At 42.1% G+C, this 17,232-nt stretch overlaps 1 protein-coding gene across 3 annotated transcripts in view; it reads right to left on the reverse strand.

Moving 5' to 3' along the window:
• The window catches only part of Nbea (neurobeachin), a 492,297-nt gene that overhangs the window by 23,510 nt on the left and 451,555 nt on the right, over positions 1 to 17,232 (reverse strand). For 2 of the 3 annotated variants that reach the window (XM_075950839.1, XM_075950838.1), the window contains exons 49-51: positions 4,230 to 4,319; positions 1,787 to 1,979; positions 343 to 414 (exon numbers count right to left, since the gene is read on the reverse strand). In XM_075950839.1, coding sequence (XP_075806954.1) covers positions 343 to 414; positions 1,787 to 1,979; positions 4,230 to 4,319 — 355 coding nt within the window. Of the gene's footprint in view, positions 1 to 342; positions 415 to 1,786; positions 1,980 to 4,229; positions 4,320 to 4,639; positions 4,703 to 17,232 lie in introns of all 3 variants that reach the window. The other variant, XM_075950840.1, reaches the window with a different exon arrangement.

Genomic DNA, 17,232 nt, shown 5'->3' on the forward strand with positions numbered 1-17,232 from the left:
TGGATTCAGTGAGCAATGACTGCCCTAGGCTTAGGCATTTGAACACTTGGCCCCCATTTGGTGGCGCTTCTTGCGAAGGCTGTGGGACCAATAGAACCCTTGCTGTAGGACGCACATCACTGGGGACTGGCTTTGAGAAGTTATAGCTTCACCTCACCTCCTGTTCACTCTCTTTGCTTTGTGTTTGGTCAAGGATGTGATCTCTTAGCTTCCTGCTACAGTGCTTCCCAGTCATGAGGGACTCTCCCTCTGGAACCACAAGACAAAACAGACTTCTCCCTAGGGTGCTTTCGGTCATGAATTTCATCACAGACATAGAAAATAACAAATATATTAGCATACCAATTAATGGGTCCATCTCAATAGGAAGATGATGTGCTTGATCCAAGGAGTATCCTGGGGCTCCTCTGAGACCTAAGGAAGTGAGTATAGAGAGCTGCCATGAGATTATCTGAAAAGGAGCCTTTCCAAACAAGGGTGTTTTATGATGCCACATAAAATGTGCATTTGTTTAAAATTTGTGCTGACTCGGTCCCATCATGTGACCTCATTGAGTCCTAAAAAGTCACCACAGCAGGAACTTCAGGTTTTCCTTGAGATGTGTTAAGTCAAGAAAAGTGGTAAACTGGACAAGAGAGCATCACAACATTTCTTACAATGCAACCAGTGGGCCTGGAATACAAGACCAGGCTGAGCTTCCATGGAATGGGGCCAGGTCGGCGCTGCGGCTCTCCTACAAGGGGCCTTTCCCAATAAAGTGACTAATCAATCCATGTTAGAAGTTGAGTCTCACCTAAAACTTTCATCCCACTTAAGTTACTTTTGGGACTGACATCTGGGCTCTGAGTTCATTTGTCATATTTTTATATACGGTTATAAAATAACTATACATAATATTCTTGAACAATTTAATAATTTAGCCCTTTATAGTTTTTTTTTTCTCTAAATAAAAAACATTCCTTGGGGCCAAGGCCCCATGAACAATGAAGTCTTCTTTTCCCATAAGATGTCTGCTGTACACTCCTGGGCAAGCAGAAGCTGTGCCACCCCCTGTTGATAATATCACTAACAACCACAAACCAGAGCCAGGCACATATAAACTCATGGAAGTGAAGTGTGGTATAAATCACTGCCCTTTTCAGAGTGAGGTTGACATCAGTGGAATTGAAAGATCCAGGTTAAATCAGCAGGGCTCATCCTTTCAGTCCTGGAGACAGTGGAAGTCTTGAGGCTTTGCAGGAAGCCATAAGTGGTGAACTGGGCCAACTAAATCATTTGGTCACATCCATGTCTGTCCTGGTTAAATAAGGATCAGTGTGTCTAAATGTTTGCGATGACATTATATCACTTCAAGATGTGCTGGCTGGAGCCCTCATGGTTGAATGTGGAGCAAACACATGTGAAATCACCGGACAATTTCAGAGCTTTCGTTTTCTCACAGACAAGCTGCACAAAGCTAGAGATGGTATCTGTCTTGTTTCCTGCTTATTGAAAGCCAAAGACTATTTGATACATAATGGGCATTGAAATATTTGCTAATGAGAAATAAACTAATGTCATTGAAAGAGGATAGTTTGAAGTTATTGCCTACAAAATCCAGACAAACTTGCTCTGTTTGGAAGATTGCTGGAGTGCAGAGGAAGAACGAAGCCACGCCTAGGGCACTAGCATAGGGCTGTAGCAGTGGACACACTGTGCTGCCAACTGGGCCTGACAGCGCTCTGTCCTGCTGCTGTCTGCATGTAACGATGCCTTAGCTCTGCGCTGAGTGCTGAGGCCCACGTACCTACTGTGTTGTGCCACCTGTTCACAGCAAACAGTCTGCTGCAGGTCACTGTCACCACTGCAGGGATAGTCAGGTGGGGAAGGGTGTTGGCGGCCACATGGGTCACAGGAGAATTGGATGGAAACTTCAGCACCATTATCACATCCTGCTGCATCTGATCTTTAAACATGAGCGGGCTCTGCGGAAGGAAACACTGTTGAGTAGAAAGGGGAGAGACAGAAGGAAACAGAAAGATAACTTGGTTAGTTGAAGGTCTAGGTATAGGAGATGCAGACAGAAAAGGCTAGCGTGAGCACAGCCATTTGAACGGTCTCCCTGGCCAGGGTACCCCCAGATAAAGCAGCTTCACCTGAAGAAGGCACAGAGAAAAATGGAGCAGGGTCTCTTAAGTCACTGAGGCAATACACTCTGCCGCTAAGAGTCAGCCTCAATTTGTATATGGCCAGGTTATCACATAGACCGCTCACAGACATAGCCACAAGATGAACATCATTGTTCAGGGAAGTACAAAAATCAATTTGATGGGAAATTATTCAATCACTGATTGATAATGTTAGCATGAAATATAAAGTGATTTGGCTGGCAACTGCCATCCTCGGGCTAACGCAGGGCCAGGATATAAAGGGAGAAAACACAACCACCAGGGGCCTGGTGCCCTGGCCAGTGTCTTCAGGCATCTGGGCTCTGTGCTGACCTGTTCAGAGCTTATGCCTTCTCTCGCTTATAGGTTCAGTTTGCTGATTTCTTGAGCTTTTCTTTTTAAATATCTAGTTCTTGATAGCAGATGCTATAAGCACTACAGAGCACTATAAATTCTATTATACAAAAACATAAAATAAGAATGCTGGAAATAGACACCACTTGGTTTTAGCCATGTTTGACGATTGTCTCTATAGAGCGTGAGCTTAGAAAGCTCATTTTCTTTTAACAGCTCCATGCCAATTTGGCATCCAATAATTCCTTGTAGGAAGGTAATGAGTTCTAACTGGGCACTTCCCCAGGATAGTCGTCGTCGTCATCATCATCATCATCATCAAAAACAGAGAAAAAGTAATATAGACTAGAACTCTCCCACCAAGTCGTTTCATAAGACAGATGCAGGAGACTCCTTAGGCAGTGTGGAGCTTGGCCCTCTAAGACCACATCTGGTCTGTACCATTGCTGAGAGTCATCTGGGAAGAACCTGTGTTCCGTGTAAATCTTTCTGTTTTGTTACACAGAATGACCAACTGCAATCAAAAGACACCCACTGTGGCCCTGGTCTGAGACTACATAGATGGCTGCTGTGGAGAGAAGGGTTAAAGCAAGCATGTAGATCTACTTTCCCAGGTAGAGACTGCCTGCTTCTTGGTAGAATTGAGGACACACCGGACACTGTGTCTCACTGGCTTGTCATAGGAAATGTGAAGGGCTCAAAAACACATGAAGTAAATGAAGGAGCTAAGCATTTCTTCCATCAGAGAAACACTGGCTTACAGGCTTGCTGACGCCCACCCACTGCCATCCTATCTCAGAGCTCCTCACGTAAGAGCTTGTCTCCAAGATGGTGGATACACACAGATCATCTGAGAATTCATTTGCAACTGTTTCTGTCTCAAAACATCTGTACTTTCATTTAAAAAAGTAGTAAAAGATCACAGTTTAAAAAATATATTAGAAGTATTTCAGCAAGATTTTTTTTGCCTTCATTGAATTAAATAAAAAGGGGAATGTTTGCTATATGATGATAAACTGGAAAAGGATTGCATTATTCTAAGAATGGACCTTTAAATTTTAGAATATAAAATAAAGATTAGATTTTTTTTCCTTGCATTCTGGGACTTATGGTCTAACATGGTCAGCTCTTGATGAAGCCAGCTAGCGTGTACTGGGAGCTTACACCACAGGGGCTGGCCTAAGAGAGGTTCAGAAGCAGGCCTTAGATTGTCAGTGCAGGGATGCTCCAGATGCTGAAATGTCAGCACACAGCTGTTAAGTACTCAGCCACAGTCTCTAGTTAGTGGCAGAAATGGAGTTTGGTTCATATCTGACTTTGGAGCTCTTATTTGTAACCAGTCTGTTTTGTTCCACAGTCACTTGGCAGGAGCCACAAATTGCCTTTAGAATCATTCACTTTTCTTAAAATGAACCACTCTTACTGACTTGTGTTTATACTGCGTGGTAATTTACAGATCTAATTTGATTTGGGGCCAGTGTGCGTGTGCCTGCGTGTACACTAATAGGCTTAGGGAGAAGTAGATGCTGCCTTTGTGAGCCCAAGATTGGGCTCACTTAATAAGCAGGACTGAAGAGTAGAAATCACACTTCCTTCTAGCATGCCCTTGAGCTTCAGAGTCATCAGAGAAATGGAGAAGCCTCTGAAAATATTACTGAAATACCATTTTATTTACTTTCTACCTGTGTTCAAAGGAGAGGAAAATCCCTCCACAGGCTGATGCCTTACCAGGTGCATGGCTGAGCTCCGAGGAGGATGTGGCTCGATGAGCAACTGAGATGGCGTCTGTCCAAAATTCTGTATCTGTGCTTCCATGGCCTGCAGGGCAAGGAGGGTGACTGCCATAAGCAATATGTGTCAAAAGAGAGGTCAACACACTCTTCACAATGCAAGTGTAGCTCAAGTCAGCCATAAAAGGATCTAGAAAATTCTAGAAGTGCTCTTTTTTCAAGGTGCAGAATCCTTCGAGTGTTAGTATTTGGGGGACAAGCTTCACTTCTTCTAATCATGCTTCATTTAAGCACAGCACTGTTCTCATTACCAGAAGCTGGGGTTAAATGTGGAAATGCTAACCTGTGCATCCACGCATGCAGTTAAAGACCAGAAAACACCTTCAATACTGGACACAACACAGGTACCTTAACAAAGTCCTTTGTAAGGAGGAACGTGTGGGGGTCTCTAATGAAATAAGCTTCTGGAATCTTCTTGGAGAAAGAGAATGAGACATAATGTCTACTACTGACATGAAATACAATTCAGAACATTGTGCATTCCAGTCAACACAGAGGGCAATCTGAGGTCAGAACTCTAAGGCTTCAGCGTGGCAATCAAATAAAGCAAAGCTTTCAATACAAAAGTACATCTCAGCTTGCTACTGTGTTTTAAGACAGATCCTGGGGATATTATTTATAAGGTATAAATTAGTTTCTCTCAGCTTCCCCCATGTAGACTAGAGAAAAGTCACTAAAAAGGAAAGAATTCTTTGGGTATCTTGAGCTATATACAGCATTTTATTAAAGCCCGTGCAGATATGAATATTAAAACCGTATGGCTCCCATTAAAACTAATTTCCACCTCAAACTGTCTGGATCACACAATATAACACTGCATGCATGTGTACGCCTATGTGTCTCGATGTACAACTGTTTGTTCAGAGACTTAAGCATTTCTCCTAAACATAAATTTTATAGGTAAAATATTTCAACATATTAAATTAGACTAATAAGATTTTTCCTGAGATATTGTAAATGTGTAATTTAAGTCAACAAGGAAAAGCACAATATTTACTACGATCATTACTTTGTTACCATGCTAGTTTCCCCCACTATCATGTGCAATTTGGTGCACATAAAAGTGAAATACGAAACCCACTGCTGAGCGCTGGAAGGAATGCAGGTAAGCTGGTGGATGGCTCTTGACACAACACTGCTACTAATCGCATCACTATCTACAATTCTCATTTATAAAGTACTTCAATTTAACCGTATGCCCTTCTACACTGCATTTCAAGAAAATGTTTATCAGTAAAAATGTAAACTTTCAAATTTATTAGCAATATTAAACACAAATGGATCATTATCCACCATATTTTAACAACTGCATAAAAGGGGCTTTGGTTCATTCATTTGCAGGGACAATGGGATGAATTATTAAATCTCCTTAAGTGCTGTCCAGTTTTAATGTAACATTTATTTTCATGACATCCATTCAAATGCAAAGTGTGACTATTCAGCTAAATTGTACTCAATAGGTATCACCACACTGTCTCTCCCCATTGCGAGATTTATGGCTATAAAAGAGGGAAAGAGACTGTTTCTAGTTGGCTTCACATTATTACAATAGCTCTTGAGAATTGTTTGTGGAGTAAACAATAATTTCACTGTTAAAGCAAATGTCCAATATCAGCTAAAGTCTTTCTAGCAATGGACACCGAGGTCTGTACTTTCACTCGTCCAAGAAAAAGGGCCTTCTGAGGGCGAGAAGACGGGGCTAAAGTCAACACGTCTGGCCTTCAGTCCCTGCCCCAGACACTCACTGCACAAAGAGCCAGCAAGCATCTCCCACTTACTTTGTTTCACAAACAGAAGTATTAAAATTATACCAGAAAAACGTTAGGATGCTGGTATAATTTTCAGAAATTTCTTGTTTAGTGCTCTCTGGTGATCCCTTTGGCCTGAGGCAGAGCATTCAAATTCCACATTTCTCTTTTGGGATTGTGCTTTCTTCATTCCAGATGGTTTTGTGAGCCAAGGGACTGTATTCTAAAATTTATCTACCAGGTATCCTGTGCTCCTGTCTTGCGAGTATTCTTTCCCTTCTGAATTAGAAAACTTCAGCTCTTACTGATGTTAGGAAAGCACAGTTCCACCTTGGGTCACTGAGACTCTGGTCAGGGAGCTGCCTCTCTTCTATCCCTCTGCACCTGTCCTCACATCCCCCTTAAGGGAGCCATTGGTGTCTCTGTGTTGAGCAGACAGGTACTGGGACAGCAAACCAGCCTGCTGTGATCAGGGCCCATCAAACAGCTTAGGAATCTGATTAAGTCACTGTCCTGAGACATCCTCCTCATGCAGGACAAAGTCCTCTATTGATGCTGTACCTGGGCTGGGACTCTACAGATCATCACCAGCTTCCCCCATACTCGCAGAGTACAATTCCTTCCTCTGTTACAGAATTGAACACATGACTACCTGTCTGTTTGTTTACTCAGCTCAACTCTCTGCAGGTAAGGGATATGGCACAGTCTTCCAGTATCTGCTGACTATAAACGTGGGCACTAGAAAGATATCTGGGCCAAGGGGGAAGTTGGTTCAGAAAATGAAAAGCACATGGACCCTTGGATAGGGACAACACAAGAGTACATTACTTACAACAGTTCAGTGCCACTGCAGCAATGAGGATGACAAATCTGAATGCTTAGTCAACATCCACACTGCCCTCAGGAAGTCTGCCGCCCCGGAAGGAAGTCAGAAGTGCACATGAATGCACACAATAGGGAGGACTGTGGTGGAGACAGGCCCACACTGCATGTCTCACTTGGTTATCCCCACCCATTATTGCAGGTGCTGGCATTTGTGAATGCTCTCTTAGTCTAGTCATTCTGAATGCTCAGGAGTATAAATAAGCAGGTATATAAATCTAAACTTTGGAAATGAGTCTGTCAACCCAACTTCCTTTACTGAGGAGTGATCCAGTATTTGAAGATGTTTGGAAATGAGTCAGCTAAGGCAACTTCTTTCACTGAGAAGCTATTCACTATCAGAAGATGTACATCTGAGAGTCAAATAACTCTAGTAACAATCCTGTATGGAACACAGCCGACACAGATAACAAGTGCAGCACTTGAGATTTCTCAACAACAAAGTGGTTGCCAAGCTTTCGGTACAAGTCCCTCGAGACACGGGCCCCACTTGAGGACCTCCAACCACCAAGCTCCACTTACACAACAGACTCAGCCCTCCAGACACAGGTGGTCAAGCTCCACCCTACCTCATAAAAAGCCCAAGATCACAACTTGAACCCACAATCCCTGAGCTCGAAATCCCAGCAGGACTTGAAACCCCACCAATTCCCCCTGGAAATCTCTACCCTGGAAAACTCTGGCCTCAAGAAACCATACACAAGCCTGCCTCTCTCTCAGTTCTTTGCTGCTTCTCCCCAAGCAGAGGCGTCACCCTCCTGTGTCTTTCCCAAAAGATCTTGTGTGAGGTCTGTTGTATGGTGTCACTTTGTGCTATTCCTTGGCTCCTGACAGGACACCCTTCCCCTCAAAGCTGTAACACTTGCATTGGGGAAACTTTTTCCCTCAGAGCTGCGACACTTACACATGGCCCTTGATGGACAATCTTTGGCTGATGACATGAAAACATGGGTTGGCTTATTCTTAGAAAGCGGTACTGCTTATTAGGCTTATGATCTCTAAATTGGAATCATGGACTTTTCAACTACATTAACTATTGTGTATGTACAGATATGTGTGGGCCACATTCACAGTGACATACCTGCCGGTATCAGATAATAACTTGAGATAATCAGTTCTCTCTTTCCACTGTGTGGAACCTGGGTATCAGGCTCAGTGGCTAGAACCTTTACCTGGTGAAGGTCTTATCTTTATCAAGACAGAAGCCTTAAGGATGGAATTGGAAATTTCCTTATCTTGATCTTTGTGATGGTCACAGGAATGTGAACATGTGTATAGGCAACCTTCTATTTCTCCTTAGCCAACTGCCCCAATCCACACTCCATCAAGTTAATCACTATCTACATGCTTATCAATATTTTCTGGAATTTCTAGGAAACTAACCAGAAGGTAAACATTTTACTTGGGTGCCTTTGTGGATCAACATGATGTCTGTGACATACATTCCTGTACCCATCACTACTATTTTTATGTTGAGCAGTGTCCTATTATCAGCTTAGCACAACTTAGAAATTTTGCGGCTATTAGTAACGTCAAGTTTTAGAAACAGCTCTAGCTATTTAAAAACAGTGCACATTTTTGAAGGAGGTAGGCAGGTACCATTGGAGGAACATTTCAGAGTGGTGGCAGGCATTACCATTGAACTTGCATCCTGAACTGGGGAGGCTGCCATGGGTAGAATGCCCAATGTGCTCCAAACTGAGGTGTTGACTTGTGTACTTACATTTGTGAACCTGGAATGTAGTAATCATTGTTATAAATGAAGAGACCATTTGGAGTTGTGTGGTCTCTAGAGTATTCATGGACTGTAACTACTGTACTCCAGAATTCCCTCTGTATCTTATCAACTGATTACAAATGGAAGATCACTTTAGTTTTCTACTGTGAACTGTTTAGATGGAAATAAAGTTCAGGGTTTTTAAATTTTTTTAAAAAAACATTGTAATTGTTTTATAGTGATTCTGAACAATATTTTTTATTAATCAGTAGAATATTCACTGGTCAGTCATTAAATGCTTAGCATCTGTCTCTTAAGCATCTGTCATGAAGTGGGTATGTTCAACACCTCAAGGAGATTTGAGCATTTAGGATTCTGCGAGGATAGGCAGGCAAGGACACAGAAATGTGCTGTGTGCTATGTAAGGCTGAAGAAATAACTAAGATGGCAGCAGGTGACTTTTATTTCCAGCACAGATGACCTGTGGTCTTATCTGCTTAGTCGTAATATGAAGCTCCCAGTAGGAAAAGGACCCAAGAGGACCACTTTCTCTGTAGTCCTCATTGTCCTTTGTCTTATTAGACTCTTATCAGTAAAACACTCTGGCACCCACCAGTCAAATTACAGTTAGTCACATCTTAAAACAGGTCTCCTTTCTTACTGATTTTCAAGGCTCTCTAGATTTGTCTTTCTCATTGGTCAAGGCTGATACACAATGGTGCCCATTTGGAGGCAGATGGCACCAGAAACTGCCTCAGTTCCCAATTCATGAGTCAATGAGATGCCTTACACACATGCACAGAGGACCCTTGTACGGCAGCTATAGTGCAACACACTGTCCTCTCCTGACCTGCTGATCACCTTGCTTGTTTTCTTTCCTCTTGTAATAGCCCCCCATAATCTCATAGTGCACTATTAGGAAGTGTGGCCTTGGTAAAGTAGGTGTGGCCTTGGTGGAGGAGGTGTGTCACTGTGAGGGTGAACTTTGAGGTCTCCTATGCTTAAGATACCTCCCAGTGTCACAGACCATTTCCTGTTGCCTTCTGATCAACCTGTAGTCTGCACCATGTCTGCCTGCAGGCCATCAAATTCCCCACCTCCATTCTCCCTGTCATGATGATAATGGATGAAACCTTTAAAGCTGCCCTACGCCAATTAAATGTTTTCCTTTATAAGAGCTGTTGTGTTAATGGTGTCTCCTCACAGCAATAGAATCCCTAACTAAGGCACCTTCTTACAAAGTTCCTCCTCTGTGAACAATCTGGCACTAAATCCTCAGAAGAGGAGATAAACAAGTAGGTTATATGTGCCTGTGTGCTACACATGTGCCTGTCCAGAGGAAAGGCTTCATAAACAATGTGAAAGTCAAAATCTAGGACACCTGGAGCAGCCCCTTGCTGTGCAATACATAAAAACAAGTTGACTCTGTCCCATAATATAGGTAACCTATATGTATTTTTTTCACCCATAGAATCTTTAAAACTAGTTGTTCCTTCCTCCCTCATTCCCTGTCCTCCTTCCTCCTTCTCCTTTTAACCCTCTGTTGTCAACCTGGTTGACATCAAAAAAAGATCCTATCAAAAGAGCTGCTTTCTTCATCAAATCAGCTATTGTTAGCAGATATCAACCAGAACTCTGGTGTGAACAGCTGACTTCTCTGGAAGGACAGTGAAGAAGGTCTTTGGATCAACACCTGAGTATCCATCCCCTACTCCCAACCATTTATAAGCAATTCTACCCTAATTGCAGGTGACTAGCTGGAGGTGTGAAGCCTGGGGGAAAGTTAGCTGAGAGGGACTCCAGCTAAGCGGCCAACGGAGAGTTAGCGCCTATGTTAGACACAAACTTTCCAATGTGGCTGCTTAAGGGTCACCAACTCTACTCAATTTTCAAAAAGAAAAAAAAATTAAAAAAGTAGTCTTTGAGAACACAGAAGAAACTTTTTGACCATTTTACCTAGTGTTGCACTTATCTCATTGTTACAGTAATTTTAACATTTAAGAGCTGTTGCTTCCATAACCAGACACAAAATATAAATTTGACATAGCAAATGTATCATCTTTCTGTTCTACCTGTAATTCTGCCTATATCACATAAAAAGTTAGAATACAATGCAACTTTGAGAATGATAAAAAAAGGTGACTTAGTGGTGGAACGTATTTTAACTGATAAGCTTTGCTTTTGGCTTATTGTTGTGACAAAACAAGATCATGTAAAGCATTACTTTTTAATGCTGGAAAACTAAGAATAAAGTACATCAAGAAAGTAATATACATACTCTATCATTTCTTGCTTTTAAACATTAAACTATATAAAAAATTAAAGAGTTGTTTTATAGTCAACTGTTTCTAGTTCCTCAGAGAAACCACAAACAGAAATAAAAAAGTTTTTATTATTGATTTAGTAATCACCTACATTAAGACTAAAACAATCTATTATGCCAAAATTATTGAATACATAAGCAACTATTTGCTAACGTAGGTTAAAAGGAAAGAACTGATCTGTGTTGGCTGGGAAGGCTGTGTTAGCCCAGGCTTGCAGGAGCAGCTCTGGTTTATTGTTACCTGCCCGGGTTTTTGGGAGGACATACAGCTCCATCTCCTTGGGACGATCAACTGTAATGATGTTACACAAGTGACTTAAGAGAAATCTATCCTGACAGGAAAATCTCCCATCCAGAATGTTTTCTTTTTTATAATTAGTACAGTCCTGCTGTACTGTTCTCTCAGATTTTGTACTTGAAGTGTACTTGTACTCAAGTCCCAGGGAAAAAGCATGGGTTTTTAATGCAGCTGATAGAGGCTGACCTGCCTTGCGTGTCTAAAATACATTGGCTTAGCTGGAAGCAACATTTCAAAGGGATGGATGCTGTTCTGGGCACCTTTCTTTTTTGGTTCTGATCCTCAGACCTCCACATACCTTATCACTACATTCCTTGCTCTTGGCCTTTCCCCCAGGTTCAGTGGAGAGTCCAGCCTTAGCACAGACGACAGGAGGCTGAGAGATTGATTTCCTGTGTGGTTCTCTTTGCCAGGTCTTGGTTTAGCTGTGGCTAGACTGGGCCCTGCCCTCCTGCCTCAGATCACAGTTTATTTAGGACAACACATTTCTTGCTCTATCTCTCTTGCAGCACTTTGCCTCTTACCTGGGGCCTGGGTGTGTTAGCTTTCAAGTATTTTGCTTTCTCTTCCTGAACCTCTGCCTCCTGCTCACATCTCTGTAATAAGGGCCATTATTACCTATTATAATTCTATTACCTCTGAAGGCAATTTTAGATGCACATAAAACATGGTTTATTATGTTAGACATTTTACATACAGTTGTGCAGTGCTCAGTATCACCACAGCTTCTTAGATCTGTATACACTAAACACAGCCCACCCTCTACTCTCTTTTAATCCCTGGTAACCCCTATTCTACCTCCTCCTCTCTGACAGTGGCTGCTGCAGACCTCTCCTCCAAGTGGAATATTTGTGTTTATATGTGCAGGAGAAGGGTGGAGGCAGGGTGTTTGTTGCCTTTTTGTTTTGTTTTGCTTTGTGACCAAATTATTTTACTTAGTACAATGTCCCTAGGGTTCATCTATGTGGCAGAGGTGTTCTTTCAGTGTCTTTGACAGGCCATGTGCTGATATCCCGGAGAGTAGTAAGAAGGCATAACCAGTGAGACATGCTGCTTACCTTTTCTGCACATCAGGACGGGACAGAGTAAAGGAAAACTGTTCTCCACCAAGAACCAGTTTACTGAGGAAGGTCTTACAGAGGACCCTGGTATGAGCTCCCTGGGAGAGCAGGGGTCTCTTTGCAGTCTACACTCACTAATGCCCAGGAAGACATGATGTCTTAAGGAGAGGCCTTTATGTTTGGGGTTCTCTGCTCACTTCAGTACTTTTCTTTCATAAACGGAGGACTGAACCCCTAATGGCACAACCCAGAGCATTCCCCTGTCAAGCCTGCCTTGGCTGAACAGCTTTCTGTGAAATGCCTTCTCTGCCGGTCACTCAGGAGAGAAGGGGAAGAGGCTGTGGGTAGAGCGGTGCTGAAAATAGTGAGAGGGGACAAGCATGCAGGTGGCAGCCTTGTAAGCTGGAGTGTCTAATCACATAAGAGTTACTGAAAAAGATAAAAAAGCTCAAGGTTTGGCTTGGTGCACAGAGCACAGTGACACAAATTCACCAGGTGGTGACATCGATATCCCAAAACAAAGCATGTCTTGTTATCAAGCCAAACTCATACTCAAAATATCACAGTGTTAATTCAACAGAATAAAATGTCCCCTGGTTTTGACATAAATGGGAAACAATAATTGGAAAGACTACATTGAGACTTCAAACAATTTCAAATTGGGCCATTACCAATGCGTCTGAGTCTTTACATGAGTCCTGGACATCTAACTGAAATGACTGAGTGATATCCGTTTCTGAACGGAAGCAGATGACAGTGTAATATGACTAAGCTCTATGCTGATGGGAGATGAGGAGGTGTCGAGACAGGGTTTCTCTGTAGTTTTGGAGCCTGTCCTAGAACTAGCTGGTCTTGAACTCACAGAGATGGAGCGGCCTGCCACTGTCTCCTGAGTGCTGGGATTAAAGGCGTGTAACACCACTGCCCGGATGAATTAGCATTTCTCATTAGCACATAATGAAAATAACACAAAGAGGGGGAACAAAGAACTAGCTATTATACATCTGAGACTGACTAGCTGCACCACATCGTGGGGAGATGAAGAAACGGACTAGCTAAGACACAGTAAAGATCCAATGAGAAAAGAGAAACCCAAATAACAGATTAGCTAAGCATAATTCAATGTGTGCCATCAATTTCTTCAATACTAATTTCCACATTCAAAGTTTATTAACAAAATCTACATGTAAGCCTCAGTGCTGTACATATGAAACACATGGATTTGGGGTCATGGTATTTTCTTCCTCCCACCCAAACTCTGAAGAACACCTCATGCCCACTTGTGCTTCGCTGATCACAACATAGGGGTGCTCTTTGTATTTAATTTGGATTTTGAACATGCTAAAAATTTTAAGGTAGTAAAGAAGAGATTTACTTAAGGCAATTTAGGAGACCGTTACCAGCTATCTTTTTGCTAGTTTATTGTCATCATGAAAAGCTCTTTAGGAGAGAAGCCCTAATCAACCAGTATGAAGACAATGGGGCCCCATCACTCTGTGAGTGAATGCCAAGGGTTGCAGTCCAGCAAGGCAGCTTGTTCATGGCTCACAAACAGAGGACTGAACTCACAAATGCTTAACCTACACGATGAAGGCAACATCCCTTGCTGATACCCCTGGTTACATCAAAGGAAGACATCAGGAGTGCAGGGAGGAAAGGGCTGATTGATAGACATAGAGGAGTCACTGTGAGTACAGGAGGTAGGGCCATCGGAGCTGCCACTGTCTTTTCATTGACATCATCGGTAAATGACGAGTGCATTGATTTTTTTTTCCCTTATGAACTTTATGAGTTCATCTCTCTAGGAAAGTCAGCAGCAGCTGTTTTGGATACAGACACATCTGTCTTGCTGTTCTTGACAGCCCTATCATGTTAGTGCTCTGTAGTAGCAGGAGCATTTCAGCAGGAAAATGAAGTGGAATTGAAGTGATGTAGCTACCTCCTGTGGGCATGCTCTCCTCATAGCACACACAGAGAGCAGCTCTGTTACCCCTGGCAGATCAAAAGAGAGATCAAAGCAGGGCCTGCCTAAGTAAAGACAGCTAGATGGAAAAATAGCACCTTTTTATGATTGCTGGTAATATTAAAATGTATTGAATATTGTAAAATGCAAAACTGATGAGTATATCTGTAAATACATAGACACTGCCTGGCCCATCTGTTCTAGGTACCGGCTGCACAACACTACTTGGCAGGCTTGTGTCTACCTCTCCCTGTCACAAAGTACTCACTTAAATCAATTTTCCTTTTGGTGAGGTTGGTAACAGGTATGATGACAAGTTTATGTCAGTTCAGAACTTAACGCTCATAGTCATTTGTTTGGTGTGAGCTTGCAGTTTCTGTCAGGATACTGACTCCACTTTTCCCTCTTGTTTCACAGGTGCAACTTCAACACCAGTGCCATGATAATGCTAACTTACTTCTCGAAAACTAATGCCATTGAACTAATGGAGAGATGCTCAGCACTTAAGAGCACTGGCAGCTCGTGCAGAGAACCTGAGTTTGTTTCCCAGCTCTCACATGGAGGCTCACAACTGTCTGTGACTCCAGTTCCAGGGGACTCTTATGCCCTCTGCTGGCCTCCAGGGGCACTGAATGCATGTCGTGCATATATAATCCTAAGTAGAAACATATAAATTCAAATAAATTTTTAACAAAGATAAACTACTGACATTGAAAGAAAAATTATAGCTATAAATAACAATTGAGGACAGAAATATTAACTTAGAAGAAGATATACAGTGTTATTCTTTATACTCTTAATATCTTTAGGAGAGGCAAGAAAGACACAGTAGAGTTGCTAAGATAGCTATATGGGCATGGAATATGTTTGAAACAGTGGAGGATCCTGGGACGGAGAAGCAGATGCAATGAGATGAAACCGGTGACCTCCATTATACTATTCTCTCTGCATGTATAGAAAAGCGGAAGTGTCTCAAGTAGACCTAGCACATCTTATGTAAAACAAACCTCCAACTTCATCTTCTTGGGCTGTGAGAAAGCTCAGTGGGTAAAGACACCTGCGTCTAAGCCTGAATGCCCGAGTTCAAGATGTTCAGAAAATTAAATCTCTAACACCAAGTCCCCATGGGTCCTGCTGAATGCTCTCTTGAGTCATGTTAGGGAAGCTTAAATTTCTAGCCCAAGTTCTAACAAGCTCCCAGGTGCTAGGATTCTGCTGGACTCTGGGTCACACTTGAGGAGCACGGAGAAAGAAAACCACAGCACCCAGTGGCTACTTAACTACAACCCTTTTTTCTATGCAGGTCACTTGGTAGGCACAAATATGAAGAAAATAGTGGCTTTTATTAATATGGGTAAAGGAGAAAGAATATTCATTCATTATCACACTTCAAAAACCACTGCCCAAACAGTTGAGCCATCACGAGAAAAGAGCCCAGAAGATAATGATGTAAGACAAGACTTAAGGCAGTTTAAATAAATCTCTACTCTCCAGCAGACCTAGTGTTTACATATTAAGGAGCTTTGTACCAGAACTGCGCTGTCATGTTTCTGCCCAGAAGCTGTCAAGATAAAGTTTACTATCAATTACTGCTTTACAAGTATAAAATAAGTTAAGCTGTCATCATTTTCTCTGCCAGAGATCCTAAACTGTCAAAGAATGCCAATTTTTAATCTGACAGAGAGAAGAAAATTATCTGTTATTCTGACCTCTAATTTCTTGACATTTTAATGCCATAATTGCTGTGGTTAGTGCTGGTTCATGACTTCACCTGTCAGGGAAGAATGAGTCAATAACCTTAAGCTATTTCTCAAATTTTAGTACTAACTTCAAAGCTGAAAATTCTAGGCAGATCATAGAATTTTTAAACAAAGGGGACATGTTAGTTTTTTATGGTGATGTTTAGCATTTTAAAAAACATTACCTTAATTAGTCAAATTGACATTATAAAACAAACGGAAAAAACTAGCCTTCTTGTGGTTTTATATATTAATGATCTTTGCATTAAAAATATCAAAATAATCTACTTTTTTTTTTTTAGGAATCTGTGTTCAGTCTTTCAGACTGAAGCATCTCTCTCAAGTTAGGGTCTAGTTGGGTAGGTCTACAGGGTTCCAAAAGGGATGTTGAAACCAGTACTGCATTTTCCCATGGGTCTTTCTCAGTGATAATGTGCAGGGAGGGCATAAACGACCATCAGCCATAGATGCACTATCTACAGAGCTGTGTCTCATGGCCATGGAGGCTGAGTCTCACTTTGTAGAGCAGCTGAGATAGTGAGTGAGATTCCACACTCTGGCTCTCTTCAGCTATCCTGGAGCTCTTGAGTGGTTCGTAGCCTTTGTAGAAGACTGCTCTTGAAGCTCGTAAATTGTAGGACAGGACATTTTGTAGGAACATGTTTCATTCTAACTTACTTACTGACACTAATGGGAATGAATGACAGGGAATGATGGTGGGTAATAGGAGAGAAAAAAGTTAATTCGTATTCCTTAAAAGCCCTCAACCTGTTGTTTGCACCACACTAATGGTCTTTTGTTGCCCGTGAGGAGGTGAAGCAGCTTCCCCAGCAATCCTGAATTGCTAGTGATCTTCAAAGCCAGTGCAAACACCTCTGCTGACTTGTGTTAGGGCCTGTGCTGCTGGAGGGAGGAGGTGTGTTACGGGAGCATCACAGCTCTAAGAGACAACAACTCAGACACCTGGGCAAGGACTGAGGAGGAAAGGATGCACAACCTAGTTTGGTTCTGAGGCTGGCAGCAAGTGTTTACTCAGAAGGAGATGCTCAAAGGAGCCAAGTCCTAAACAGAGACATCCGGCCTAGCACTAGACAGTCTGCATTACTTTTTATTATTGGGGTAATAAAAACCCATAATGTAACAGATTCTGTTCAGAGCATCTACATAATAAGCAAACACGAGGCTGGACCCGTTTTCGCCCAGCAAATCA

Source organism: Microtus pennsylvanicus, chromosome 16 (genome assembly GCF_037038515.1).
Source record: "Microtus pennsylvanicus isolate mMicPen1 chromosome 16, mMicPen1.hap1, whole genome shotgun sequence".
Classification (NCBI taxonomy): domain Eukaryota; kingdom Metazoa; phylum Chordata; class Mammalia; order Rodentia; family Cricetidae; genus Microtus; species Microtus pennsylvanicus.